This window comes from Manis pentadactyla, chromosome 10 (assembly GCF_030020395.1).
Source record: "Manis pentadactyla isolate mManPen7 chromosome 10, mManPen7.hap1, whole genome shotgun sequence".
NCBI lineage: Eukaryota > Metazoa > Chordata > Mammalia > Pholidota > Manidae > Manis > Manis pentadactyla.
The window spans coordinates 74,931,806-74,945,108 of record NC_080028.1 but is presented as its reverse complement, the minus strand read 5'-3'; the positions used below and the strand labels follow the sequence as shown (position 1 = coordinate 74,945,108).

At 41.8% G+C, this 13,303-nt stretch overlaps 2 protein-coding genes and 1 long non-coding RNA gene across 7 annotated transcripts in view; 2 read left to right on the top strand and 1 right to left on the bottom strand.

Annotated features, from left to right (window-relative positions):
• TMC7 (transmembrane channel like 7) overlaps positions 1-2,924 on the top strand; it is a 70,420-nt gene extending 67,496 nt beyond the window's left edge. For all 5 annotated transcript variants that reach the window (XM_036917086.2, XM_057486983.1, XM_036917087.2 and 2 more), the window contains 2 exons: positions 3-81; positions 914-2,924. In XM_036917086.2, the coding sequence (XP_036772981.2) occupies positions 3-81; positions 914-979 (145 nt within the window). In that variant the 3' untranslated portion in view covers positions 980-2,924. The remainder of the gene's footprint in view (positions 1-2; positions 82-913) is intronic.
• The window catches only part of LOC130679134 (uncharacterized), a 53,942-nt gene extending 47,906 nt beyond the window's left edge, over positions 1-6,036 (bottom strand). Inside the window, exon 1 of the long non-coding RNA XR_008992125.1 lies at positions 5,895-6,036. This is a non-coding gene — a long non-coding RNA (uncharacterized LOC130679134). The remainder of the gene's footprint in view (positions 1-5,894) is intronic.
• Positions 5,893-13,040, top strand: COQ7 (coenzyme Q7, hydroxylase). The gene is made up of 6 exons (XM_036917091.2): positions 5,893-6,056; positions 9,037-9,215; positions 10,265-10,379; positions 11,625-11,764; positions 12,316-12,384; positions 12,828-13,040. The coding sequence occupies exons 1-6, from the start codon at positions 5,981-5,983 to the stop codon at positions 12,903-12,905; spliced, it is 657 nt and encodes a 218-aa protein (XP_036772986.1). The 5' UTR covers positions 5,893-5,980; the 3' UTR covers positions 12,906-13,040.
• The last annotated feature ends 263 nt before the right edge of the window (positions 13,041-13,303 follow it).

Sequence of the window (13,303 nt, the reverse complement as noted above, 5' to 3'; positions counted from 1 at the left end):
AGCCTTGTCATGTTCTACTTCATTGCCCTGGCTGGAGCTCATAAGCGCGTGGTCGTCCAGCTCCGAGAGCAGCTGTCCCTGGTAAGGAAGTGCATGTCCAGAGGGTCATGGCCGGGGGCATTCACCCAGAACACCAGACGAAAAGCGGCACTTTTCCCGGGGGTGGTGTGGAATGCTCTGGCCTCTTCTCACCACCACACCCCCAAAACTCTGCCTTTATGCTGGGTCTTCTCCAGCTTCATTCATTCACTCACTCATCCATTTCTTCATCTTATATACTGAACACTCTCTGCGCCTCATATTGTGCTGGGACACAGTGGTGATGAAGGGAGACAAGACTGCTAAGTAGTTAAAGAACAAAGATAAATTACGAGAATAGTAACTGCTATGAAGATGACACAAAGTAGTGAGAGTGATGAGTGGGCCAACAACTGCTGTAGGTGCTGGCCACAGAAGGCCTCCTGAGGAGGTGACCCTGGGGTGAGACCTGAAAGATGAGAGGGAGTTGATTATGGGAGCATGATAGTAGGGAGAGGGTACAATGAGGGAACAGGTGGGGCACTCCTGGGGGCCGCAGGGAAGGGTGGTGGGCTGGAGAGGCAAGATGAGGGGAGTATCCATGAGGGACACAGCACAGCCTGAGGGCTCGGGTGAGAAATTGGGTTTAATTCTGAGTGTGATCGAAAGAAAGCCACTGAAGGGCGTTAAGCAGAAGCTGATGTAAATACTGGCTGCTTTGTGGACAAGGGGCTGTGGAGGGAACAAGTGTAAAAGGCAGACCAGTCTGGAGGCTGTTACAATCCCCCAGTAGTTCAGACCTTAGCCCTGAGTCTGACAGGTAATTTACTAAGGTCAAAATAATATTTGTTTCCAAAGATTTTGAATGTGCTCTTGAACCTATTTCTTTTCTTAGGAAAGTCGTGATAAGCGTTATCTCATCCAGAAACTAACAGAAGCCCAGAGCAATATGAGGAATTGACCCGACTGACAGTGAAGACCCTGCTACCTGTTGCTTTTAAGTTGACCCAGTGACCTGCTGAGCCTACAAAGTCCACCTTGGTTTTGACCAGAAACTGTAAAATATATTTGTCTGGAGCTCAGGCTGTTCCTGAAAGTGGCCCCACATGTGCAGCTGCACTGGCCATGTTTATGTAACCCAGCCCCAATTTAGGCCTTCAGTGACTTAGAAAAAGCAGGCTCAAAACCAAGTCTTTGCCTGCAGACCAGCCTCTCAGTGACTCTACCACAACACTGACTTATAAAGCCACTGAAGCTTTTACAACAAACGCTGAGGAGGAGAGACCTTTCCTATCCCTAAAAGCTTATTTGTAGTGTCTCTTCACTTAATTGTAGAGGTCATCTGCTCATGATGCTGGGCTATTTCTTTTGAGCCAGGTTCTGGAGCCTTAGACTGAGAAGTACTCCATAAGAAGTAGTGATCCTTTTGAACAGTTCTGGAGACTTAAAGTGGAGACCCGATTTTGTAAAGAAGAAAAGTCTTTGGATCATGATGTTTGGAACAGATGGTGGGAACGTGAGAGGATGATTATATAGTTTCAGCTCTGTGGTAGTAACATGAGTGAGAAAAGCCGGTGTCTGAGCAGTCTCTGAATGCTCAGGATTATGCCTTCCGAAGAGGGGATTGCTGTGAGGTGGTGGTGCCTTGATTTCTCGGGGAGGGCTGCTTTGAGGTGCTGGCAGCCACAGGAACTTCAGTTCCCTTCTGGTCCTGAGTGCTGAGACTTAGCAGAGGGCCCTCGCCATTAAAATTAAGGCAAAGTTTGTCCCTCCATCTTCCAAGTCCCATTTCCCTTCCTGCACTAAGCTCTCCATTTCTGAAGGATACTTAACATTTCAGAGCCAGGTTGGGAAGGGCTGCTGAGTATCTGAGGTGTGGATCTATGTGCGTACAGGTTTTGGGATGTGGGCTGCAGCAGCAGACTGGCCTATGCAGGTGTATCAAACTAGTTGAATACTGGTATCTTAAACACACATATCCATATGTTTGAGGGCTAGTGTCTGTTTTCTTAGGCTTCAAATTTTTAATTTGTATCTCTCAAGATTTATGTTACAGTAGAAACTATATGCAACAATACCTCACCATAAGCTTAGCTGAAACTGACAGCTCTAAACCTCTTAGTACAAGCCGAAGTTATTGTTCAGTGTAATCAGTTTTCATTTTAACATCTTCACACTGTCTTTTTCAAAGTACTGTTGTTTTGTAACAGACGTTTGAACCTTCCTTCCACTGTTGTGTGGCTCTAAAGCTTTCCTGGGGAGAAGCCTAGATTTTAAAGTTGGGTGCAGCTTTTGGGAAGCTGCTGCTGTTAGGACTATTTTCCAGCCACACCTCCCAGCCATTACTCAAAAATGAAGAGCAAAGTAAGCCTGCCACAGCTTACACATTTCTGCACTACTGTCCCTTTGCCACACCATTTTGTTGCTCTTCCACAAAGTTAGTATTAACATGGTATATTTTTGTATCTGTGAGACTGATGAGCTTCTCAAGCTTTTCCTGTCTTGTTAAGATTTACAAATTTCTCCATTAAATAATACCATGAAATTTTGAGTAACCGAGAGTTCACTCCATCCTTACTTTAAAAAAAATCCGAGTTACTGGCATTTCTGCCTAGTGTATTTATATAATGTTCTTGCCTTCACCATGCTTCTGATGAGTCAAGTTGTGTGTGTGTGTGTGTGTGTGTGTGTGAGAGAGAGAGAGAGAAAGAGCAAGAGAGAAATATGGAAGCTGTTTTATTATAAAGCTGACACTGAAATATGCTAATATATTCATTTTAGTTAAATGCTGCTGATTTATATTCCTCTTATTTGAGTGTTTTTATATACTTCGATAACTTTAATAACTTCAAGTGATATCCATATAATTGTTAAAGTGCAGCTCTAATAAATGTGCATTAAAACTACTGATTAAACAGTATCTTAAATTTTTAGTGTGATCGTGTATATTTGAATTCATGGAGGTTTCTTGTTACCAATTAAGTAATCATGGAAAACTCTTAACAGTTTATAAGTTGCTCTTTGCCTTTTCCAAGAATCACAGAGAAGGAAATGTTTAATGCAATTATAAGATGAGAGCTTTTAAGACTCATTGGCTCTGTTGAAGCCATGGAGGGGTGTATATGTCTTAAGAGCCATGGAGGGGTGTATATGTTTTAAACTTAAAATTATTTCGAGCACTTCCCACCCCACCTTCCTAGAGGGAACCACTGCTAAGATGTGTACTTTCCAAGAAAATTATGATACATATTGAAGCAGATATAGATGAGCAGTTGTATCTGTGAAATACATATTTCTGAGCTCCTTTTTTTCTCCTTAATAACATTTTGAATATTTTTCCATATAAGCAGCCACCTCATTCTTTTTAATGGTTCCATAGTATTCCGTGTATCAACATATAGAGTTGACCCTTGAACATATGGGTTTGAATGTATGGGCCCAGTTATATGTGGATTCTTTTCAATATATATATATATAGTGGAAAATGTTTTGGAGATTTGTGAGAACTTTAAAAGCATTTTCTTTTCTCTAGTTTTATTGTAAGAATACAGTATAGAACACATTTAAGATATGTGTTAGTCAACTGTTTATGTTACAATAAGGCTTTTTTGCCCTCACATACATACATTACACATTAGTAGTAAAGTTTTGGGAGAGTCAAAAGATAGTTTTTTTGACTATGTAGGAGTCAGCACCCTAACCCCTGGGTTGTTCAAGGATTAACTGTATACTTCCAAGATTCATGCCCTGCTGGACTTAGTTTGTTTACATCCCCCGCCTTCCCCCACCCCTTACAAACATTGGGAGCTGGAATTTTAAAAGTCTCTACAAGCATTTCTCTATTTCTCTGTTCTGTCCCACTCTGCTGCAGGCTCTTGTTCTTTATCAAGGCATCCTAGCATGTTCTCACAATCACAAAATATTCTCATCCCAGCAAAGAGAAGAATCCAGTCAGGCAGGTCTTTACTTTGTGTTAACTCTTAAGCTGGTAAATTCCTGCAGCTACATATCTGATTGCAGCTACCCACTTACATAAGTCCTGGAGAAGAATTAATTTTGTTAGAGTGGCGCTGCAAAGTCTAATCCCTGGGAAGATAGAACATCTGACTGTATCTTTATACAGGGTATGGCTTTACTAGTAAATTCCATTTGGCGCATTGTCTTCCAGTTCGTGCGATGTGCTTGGGAACAGCTTTCCTGCATGCTTAACTATGTGATTTTGTACAGGTATCTTCACCTAAGTTTCCCATATCTTTAAAATGGAAAAATAATACATTCACCCTTATTTTTGAGGTTGGAATTAGGGAATAATATGCTTCTCCTTTTTGAAATATTGTTTTCCCATTAGAAAAATACTTGTTCATTATAGAAAATACAGAGAACACTGAAAGCTATAGAGAAAAAAAATTAAAATCACATATAAGCACCATTTATGGAAATTTTACTGTTAATCTTGGCAAAATTCCTTGGAAGATAGAAAGTACAGAAAGAGGGAGCAAGTACTAGAAGAAAAGAAAAACATGTTGGTATTCTCATTTCTTTTTCACTTCACATAAATGTTTTCTTAGGTTATCAAAAGTTCTTTTTAAACATTTCAATGGGTTACATAACATCATACAGATGGATCATTCTTTTTTTAACATTCCTTAGCTGCTTAACATTTTGTTTGCAAATTTTTCTGACAATAAATAACTGGGACATCCATAAGTCTCTGTCAACATTTTTTCTTCTCATGGACAGAGACCTGAAAGTGGAATTCCAGTAAAGGTTTAGAACATTTTAAGGTTTTTGAAAGCCAGATTTATACTCTCAGTAGCTTTACATTGAGAGTGTTTCATCATCCTCATATTTGGGGTTAAAAAGATGTATAATAGATCATCGTAATTTTAAACTATTGTAGCGTGTTAATTTGAGAATTACCAGCTTCAATTATTTCACAATAGCAGTGTATCTTAAATGTTTTATGGTAGCTTGGACAAAAGATATATATAATCTAAGGGTGTCAAGTAGAAAACGAAAGCCACCTTCTTACAATTCCAACCCTCTGAAGTTACCAATATTGTTTTGCTATATATCTTTTCAGACTTTTTGCCCTCATATACATACATTACACATTTGAAAATTTTGATTCTAATGTAGGATTGCTGTATCAGTGGATTTTTTTTTAATGTCCAATTTTTTCGTAAGCCTGTTTTGTTTTTTTTTTCAGAGCAGTTTTAGGTTCATAGTAAAAGTGAGAAGAAGGTAGAGATTTCACATATGTTGCCTGCCCCCTCCTACTCCCACAGCCTCCTCCATAATCAGCATCCCACACCAGAGTGGTACATTTGTGGCAACTGATGAGCCTACATTCACTTTGGGTATGCACTTTTTAAAGTATTTGCTCCTAAATCTCACCTCCCCGAAAATCAATTTGCACCAATATAGACGCACACCAACAGTAAAGTGGATTCAAGGGGAAAAAAGTTATCTGCAGAAAATCTAAAATTAGAGAAAAAGACTAGGAAAGTCGGCTGTCAGCCCCACTATCTACAGAGAGAGCGCTATTGACCATGTGGTGAATTTAATTTCACGTAATTTCTACCATTTGGAAGACTTAAGATACAAACAGAGAAGAATATCCTTCCATGTTGGTAAAGCAGAAAACACGATGGCTCTGCCCATAATTCCCTCTTGGTCCTCTTTCCCAGGAATTTAGGGGAGAAACTTGACCCTGTCAGGATCTTTGAGAGAGCAATACAGCATTCTCATCTCCCTGGCAACCCTCGTCACCACACCGCCGTCGGTCTCCTGAATGACTGATCGTGATCACAACCAATAGAATCTTTTCGTTTGCCTTTTCCAACCAAACCAATGGAAGCAGGCGTCTTCCTTACCTCACCACTGCGTACGTCATCAGTCTGAGCCGAAGGAACGTTTGGCCCGCTGCACTCAAGGGTGCGGTTGCTCTGTAGTCGCAGCAATGAGCTGCGCTGGGGTGGCGGCGGCGGCTTGCTCCCTGTGGCAGCTGCCCACGGGCACTCGTCGGCTTATCTCAGGTAAAGAAGGAGCGCGGCTCGGTCCCACGCTGCGCGGACGAGACGGAATTTTTGCTCGCAGTTTGGGCGAGGAAGTCACGGGGGAGACGTTTACATACTTCACAGGGCTGCGACGGAGCGCCACTGCGAGACTTGGAGCGCTCTGCGAGACTTGAGCCTTAGGGGTGCAGGCGAGAGGGGCGGGGCCTGTAGTTTGCTGCGGAATAGCCTGCGGGGTAGCGGCGTGGTGACGTTCTGGGGCGTCCTCTCGGGCTCTGGGGATTGCCGTAAGTGTACACCTGTGCCGTGACGTCACTTAAGGTGTGGTTGGCGTTCAAGGTGGAGGACAGTTGGCACCTTGAAAGTTCAGTGTCCCACGGGTATCATCGGAGCCTTTGTTCAGGGCCTTGCCTGGCCAAGCACTCCTGCGACCAGCAGCATCGCGCCCCTGATCCCAACTTGTTAGAAACCCTGATTCTCAGGTACCGTCCCTTCCTACGGGCATGCTATAGCTGTATTTCAGCCAAACCTTCTAATGATTTGTGTGCACTACAAAGCTGGAGAAGCACCAGGGTAGTAGAAGCGTGGGATTTGGAGTAGGGAGACTTGGGTTTGGATCCTGGCTCCTCCTCAACTCATTTCATCTCAGCTGCCTCGAAAAATTGTGAGGTGGTTTTCTCAAAGCTAAATTATTTCTGTACCACCTTTAGGATTTTTGCCTTATATTAATACAACTTATACTTTTGATTACTAAATGTGTTTTATCTATAACCGTGTTCCATTTTTAAAGTAAGTAATTTCAGGGAAACTAAATCCTTAAGGTAAAAGGAAAACCAGTATCACCTACCCCAAATAATCATTTTAAAAAGCACGCTAAAAACACGTTACTAAATTGTATTAGATACTGTTGCCTACCGAAGCTTAAGCCCAAGACCATCTTCTTTCTGGTGCAAAAGAGAAATTAGCAAGTGTTAGGCAGATATTTGTAAACTTGAGACACTCTCCTTGATGAAATCAAAAGGATTGGTAGGAAGTTAAAAGAGAATAACTCTTACTACAGGAGTGTTATTTAATGTATGCCCATAAACCACTTAAGATCTTCCCACAGACAAAATCTCCTTGGCACCACCATTGGTATGTTTAATCCTTTGGGAAAACACCAACAGAAAACTATGCATTTAAGAGCTTCTAGCACTAGGCCTCAGTTTTATTTTATTTTTTTCTCCCTTTTATTTTAACGTGTGTGACAATGCAGGCAAATCTCAGAGGACTGTTGAACATGAACTTTAATGCTCCTTCGTGGAGCCAGTGAATGTAAGAATAAGAATCTTTTTTTTTTTCATTTATAAAGTTACTTGGCTTCCTATATCTCATTTTATCTTCATAACGACTCAGTAAGAAATGTTTTTTATTGCCTATTTTCCCTTAAAAAGGAAAGAATCTGATTCTTGCCAATTTTATGTGTAAGAAATGGTGATTCTGATTTGTCCAGGCTAGTGTTAGAGACAGGACATGTTTTCTGACTCTAGCTCCACACCCATTCTGTGGTCCAACTCATACTATTATTTATTATTTTTAATTGGGATATATTGATTATATTGGTTTCAGATGTATGACATAGTGATTTGACAATTCTATACATTATGAAATGCTCAACATACAAAGAAATTACAATATTACATCTCATACTTTTTAAAGACACCCTACAGAGATGCACAAGATAGAAATGGAAAATATTATAATATCCAGTCCTACACACACACACACAATCATTTATTGGGTGCCTGAATCTGGAAAGTGGAGCAGTGCTAGGGAATAGTCTGGTATTTTTTCAATAAAAATATAATCCTAACCATCAAAAGTTAGCTGTGTGTCTAAAATCATTGTATATACTCAGCCCCTTGCTGTTTACCAGCAGTTGTTTTTTTTAATTTTAATGAGCACAGGCTTGTCTTTAAAGTTCTTTCCCATTAAATGTTTTGAGTAGGGGTAATACATTAAAGAACAAGCAAACAAGATTATTTTGACAAATAGAACCAGCTCATCATTTTCAGTGTCAATTACTGGGACTCATCTTTGTGCAAGATTGAGGAATCACCAGTTCTTGGACTTGGAGGCAACCACTTGGGACAGGCTACGTTAACTTGTCAGATGTCTCAAGTTGTTCTCCACATAAAAACGTGGTCACAGACCAGTAGCCCTCTGATGGCACAGATCTGGGTCATCAAGCTTGGCAGAACTTGGACTCTATCCAGTTTCTTGAGTCAAATATGCTCATTGAGGTGGAGCAGGTCATGCAGAGGACTGGATCAAAGCTGGGTCACCATGCTTCAGACCCCCATGTCCGTGCTCCTTTGTTTAGAGTGAGGCATTTAAAAGCCCACCTGGTCAAAAAGTTCCAATGCAGAAGCAGCCCAAATTCTACCTTGTGTTCAAAGCATGCAAGATTTTTTGGTGAAAAAACTATAGATGGACCCAAAATGAAAATTTCCACACATTTTCTGGGTGTTGAAATGAGCCTAAATAAAAAGAGGTACCTATTAAAGACATGGTAGTCTGTGGTTCTCGACCTTGGGTACACAGAGCTTTTAAATATCAGTGTCCCCCTGCCAAAGATCGATGGGGAGGAGCATACATAGTTTAGAAAGCTGCCTGTGGGTTCTGTGCAGCCACAACTGGGAATGAAGCAGTGGAAGACCTGGAGAACCTTGCCCATCTAGAGGCAGCTGCCCCGTTTACTGGTGGGAAGACAGGCTCAGTATTTCTCGATCATCATACACTTAAAGCAAAGCTAGAAATCCAGGTCTTTAGGCAAAATCTGTTTTAAGTATTGGTAACTAATTCACTTTTTAAAAGGAACACTGCAGGTTAAACAGTGGGTGTATCTGACCTGGGAGACCCATTTGTGACCTGTGTTGTAAGGTGCCCTTTTCTTCTGTCTGTAAGAGGAAACATCTCCAATTTACCTGAGAATAATGAAGAAAAAACACTTCCATTGCAGCTTATGGAAGAAGAATCAGCATCAGATTTTGCAGTTCAGGTATGACCTTAGATAATATCAATCGGGCAGCTGTGGATCGAATAATCCGGGTGGATCATGCAGGTGAATATGGAGCAAACCGCATCTATGCAGGGCAGATGGCTGTCCTCGGTCGGACAAGCATCGGGCCTGTCATTCAGGTGGGCACTTCTTTATCTGTCTCAGCCTGGTCCACTGCACACGGTGGAGGATCCAAATAGCCAGTGAATCACATTAGGCCATGCTTTGTCACGGGAGGTGCTGTTATCCCTAGGAGACCAAAATTGGTTATTAGGGTGGGAGAGTGAAAAGCATATTCTTCATTTTATGTATAAAGCATGGGTAGACATCAGCAGATACACTGCATATCTGTAGTATTAAAATTACGAAAGGGCTGAGATCCACTGCATTAGGGAGAAGTACCAGTTGCTAAGAGAATGTGGTCCTACCCCCATGGAACCCAGTGGAGACAGTTTATATTGTATACTCAAGAGGCAGAGGGCAGATCCTGGGCTTTGTAGTCACACAGACCCAGGTTCACATTCCATCTCTCTCCCACTGTCCTCCTGTATGACCTTGGGGAAGTCACTGACCTCTCTGGGTCTTCATTTCCATTTCTGCAGGTCACTTTCTTCATCTGTATAATGGGCATAATGTTTGTCCATCACAAAGCAGTTGTGCAGATTAAATTGAGTTGCCCACATAAAGCGATTGGTGGTGCCTGGTCTTTAGGATGTGCCATGTAAGTGTCAGCTCTTATTGTCATTCTCCCTTTTCCTTTGAGGTAAATGATACTTATATTCTAGCACTCTGGAAGGAAGTTACACAATAGGTGATATTCTGCCCTCATAATTTTGAAATGAGCTAACATCTCATTTCTCACAGATATGAACCCTCATCTTTTAATAGGCATGGTGGGGGCTGAGGAACTTCCACTGGAATGAGGGTTTATGGCACACTCGTCTGGAACAAGATAACAAGCTCTTCTCTTGGTTTGCTGGCGCTCTATTCTCCATATCTGAGATTCTTTTTAGGCTAATGTTTTCCTTTTTTCTTTGATGATTCAAAGGAAATGGGGGACACAGCCATTTTCATCATTTTTTCCATTTCCATCTTGCTTCCTTTATCCCACATGGACAGGGCACATAGCTTCCTTGTGGCAGGAGGCCTCTGGAATGCTTGCATGTCTTTATTTTCCTGTTTCTTACAGAAAATGTGGGACCAAGAAAAGGACCACTTGAAAAAGTTTAGTGAGTTGATGGTTGCTCTCAGGGTGCGGCCGACGGTTCTGATGCCCTTCTGGAACGTGGTGGGGTTTGCCCTGGGTATGTGTGTCCAGAAGATCACGTTACGCAAGCTTAGGAATCTGGGGTGATTAAGTTGTCAGAGTACCAACTCCACAGTTCTTGCTGTGCCCTCTTACAGCCATTTTATTTACTTAGTATTTTTCTAAAGTTAAATTGACTTTCTTTCTTAGCTTATATATATGTAAGGTAGAATCTTAAAATCAGGACTTTTATAAATAGAACATACAGTAAAAATAAACACAATAGAGAGGAGATAAAGCTAGAGTGTAGGCATAAATCATTTTATTGCCCTTTGCCTTGTAGTATTTTATTACACTATTGCACTTCATAGGTATTAAACATTTTTTACAGATCTAAGGTGTGTGGCAGCCTTGTGTCAAGCAAGACTATCGCTGCCATTTTCCCAACAGTATTTGCCCACTTTGTGTCTCTTTGTCACATTTTGGTAATTCTCACAATATTTCAAACTTCTATTATTATTTTTATTATTATTATGGTAATCTGTGATCAGAGATTACAACTTGATGAAAGCTCAGATGATGGTCAGTGATTTTTAGCAATAAAATATTTTTTTACATTAAGGTATGAACACTTTTTTAGGCAATGCTATTGCCCACTTAGTAGACTACAGAATAATTTAAACATAACTTTTATATGTCCTGGGAAACCAAAAAAAAAAAATGCATTTGACTCACCTTGTTGTGATGTTTGCTTTATGGCAGTGGTTTGGAACCACGCCTGCAGTATGTCCAAGGTGTGCCCATAACTCACCTGTAGCCAGGTGATGTTCCCCGGCAAAGGTTCTGAACCTGAGCTCTGCTCTCACTCAAAAAGGGAGAAGAGGAAATGGCATGGGAGAGCCCAAGACAGACTCATCCCAAGTGTGGACTTTCTCCTTGCCGTAATCAGAAAGCTAGAAGGAGCACTGAAGGGAGAATAGCATTCTTACTGTATGATTCAGGGTTTAACACTGTGACCTGGTACCGCCTAAATCAGTGGTTTGCAACGGGGGCAGGTTGCTTCTGAGGACCCTTGCAATATCTAGAGACATTTCTGGTAGTCACAGCTGGGCGCACTACTAGCACCTAGTGGGTGGAGGCCAGGGACGCTGGTAAACACCCTACAGTGCACAGGATGCCCCCTCAGAAAGGAGTTACCCAGCCCCAAAGCCCTTAGGGCTGAGCTGATAAACCCTGACCTGACATGCTGTCCCTTACCAGGGCTATCAGTCCATCTTTACTGCTCTGGATTTGACAATTCCAGGTGCAGGGACCGCCCTGCTTGGGAAGGAGGGAGCGATGGCATGCACTGTGGCTGTGGAAGAGTCCATAGCACATCACTATAACAACCAGATCAGGAAGCTGATGGAGGAAGATCCTGAAAAATATGAGGAGCTTCTCCAGGTATTTGACTCTATTCTGGAAAGGGCGTGATTAGGGGGGAAAGGGCAAAAAAGCTGTTTGGTAAGAAGGAAAAAAATAGCATGTTAGGCAGTGATGGGGCCTCCGAGACCTAGGTCAGCACCTCATTTTAAAAGCAGGCAAACTGAGGCTCATAGCTGCAGCTGTGTGCCCTGGTGACCTGCTTGAGTAGAGCTGGGATCAGAACCCACATTTCCTGAGCCCAGGCCCGTTTCCTGTCCACTTCCAGGTCATCACAGATTCTGAGTGGGTGCTGCGAGCACAAACCCTTCAGATCACGTAAATGAACTAACAGATAAAGTTTTGCTGAAACACAGCCATGCCCGTTTGTTTGCTGCTGTCCCCTCTACAGTGGCAGAGTTGAGTAGTTGTGACAGGGTCCTTACAGCCTGTAAAGTTTAAAGCATTGATCCTCTGGCCCTTTATAGGGAAAGTCTGCCAATCCCCTTAGGTGGTAATATGGGACTTTAGCCCCAAAGAACAGCAGGAGAGTCGTAATGCTGACTTGCTTCAATTTCTTTTTATTTAACCAGGTGATAAAGAAATTTCGGGATGAAGAGCTTGAGCATCATGACATAGGCCTTGAGCACGACGCAGAGCTGGTGGGGACCGACCTTAACTTTCTGCTTGGCGTTGGGGCCCTTTACTTGGAAGGTTGATGGGTGGGAGGGTTGCTGTTCCCAGAAAAATAGATTTCAAAGTGACTGCCGAAGAAAGGAAACCAATACACTGTCTTGGCAAAAACCAAGCAAACACATTGCTCCCAATTGGGAATTATTTCTTGGCTTCTCCCCATACCCTTTGTCCTCGCAGCTTCTTTTCCCTTTCTGGGGAAAGAAGATTCAAATGTCTTGGCAGTAACAGAGACATTCCAACCTTTTGAATAGTTTTTTTTTTTTTCCAAACTAAAGTAAATTGTTTCTTAGATCTTATTTCTTATCCAGAGAAGCTCCAACCCTGCCATGCCAGGCCTCTATCTTACAACTAAGAGTGAACACAGTGCATATAACTTGTGTCTTTGGTTTACTGCTGTTCTTTTTAACAGGCTCCAGCATATGCTGTTCTGAAGAGCATTATCCAGGCCGGGTGCAGCGCAGCAATATATTTGTCAGAAAGATTTTAAAGTATGTGCACTTTTCCCTGTCTGTATAAGATGATAGTAATTTAACAAGTGACAGGGGCAGAAAAGGAAATGTGCAATTATCTTGCTGTGAATTTTGCTAATAAACTGCAAGAGGTGTTTTTTTCATTAGTCAAACTCTTCAGTGTTGGGTTTTTTTCTGTGCTGCCATTTGCCACATGGCTGACCATCACCATGTGCCTTCAAATTACAGCAGACCAGGCTGGTCTTTGCTTGGTCCATAGTTAATTTTTTCCTGACACATCAAGAATGAATCATGAAAGAAGATAACAAGAATCTTCAAAAGGAAAAAAAATGTCGAGTTTACTTGTAACAAAAGGTAACTTAAAACACCAAGATGTTTTACGATTGACGAAGCAAGACTGTCAAGTCCATTTGGA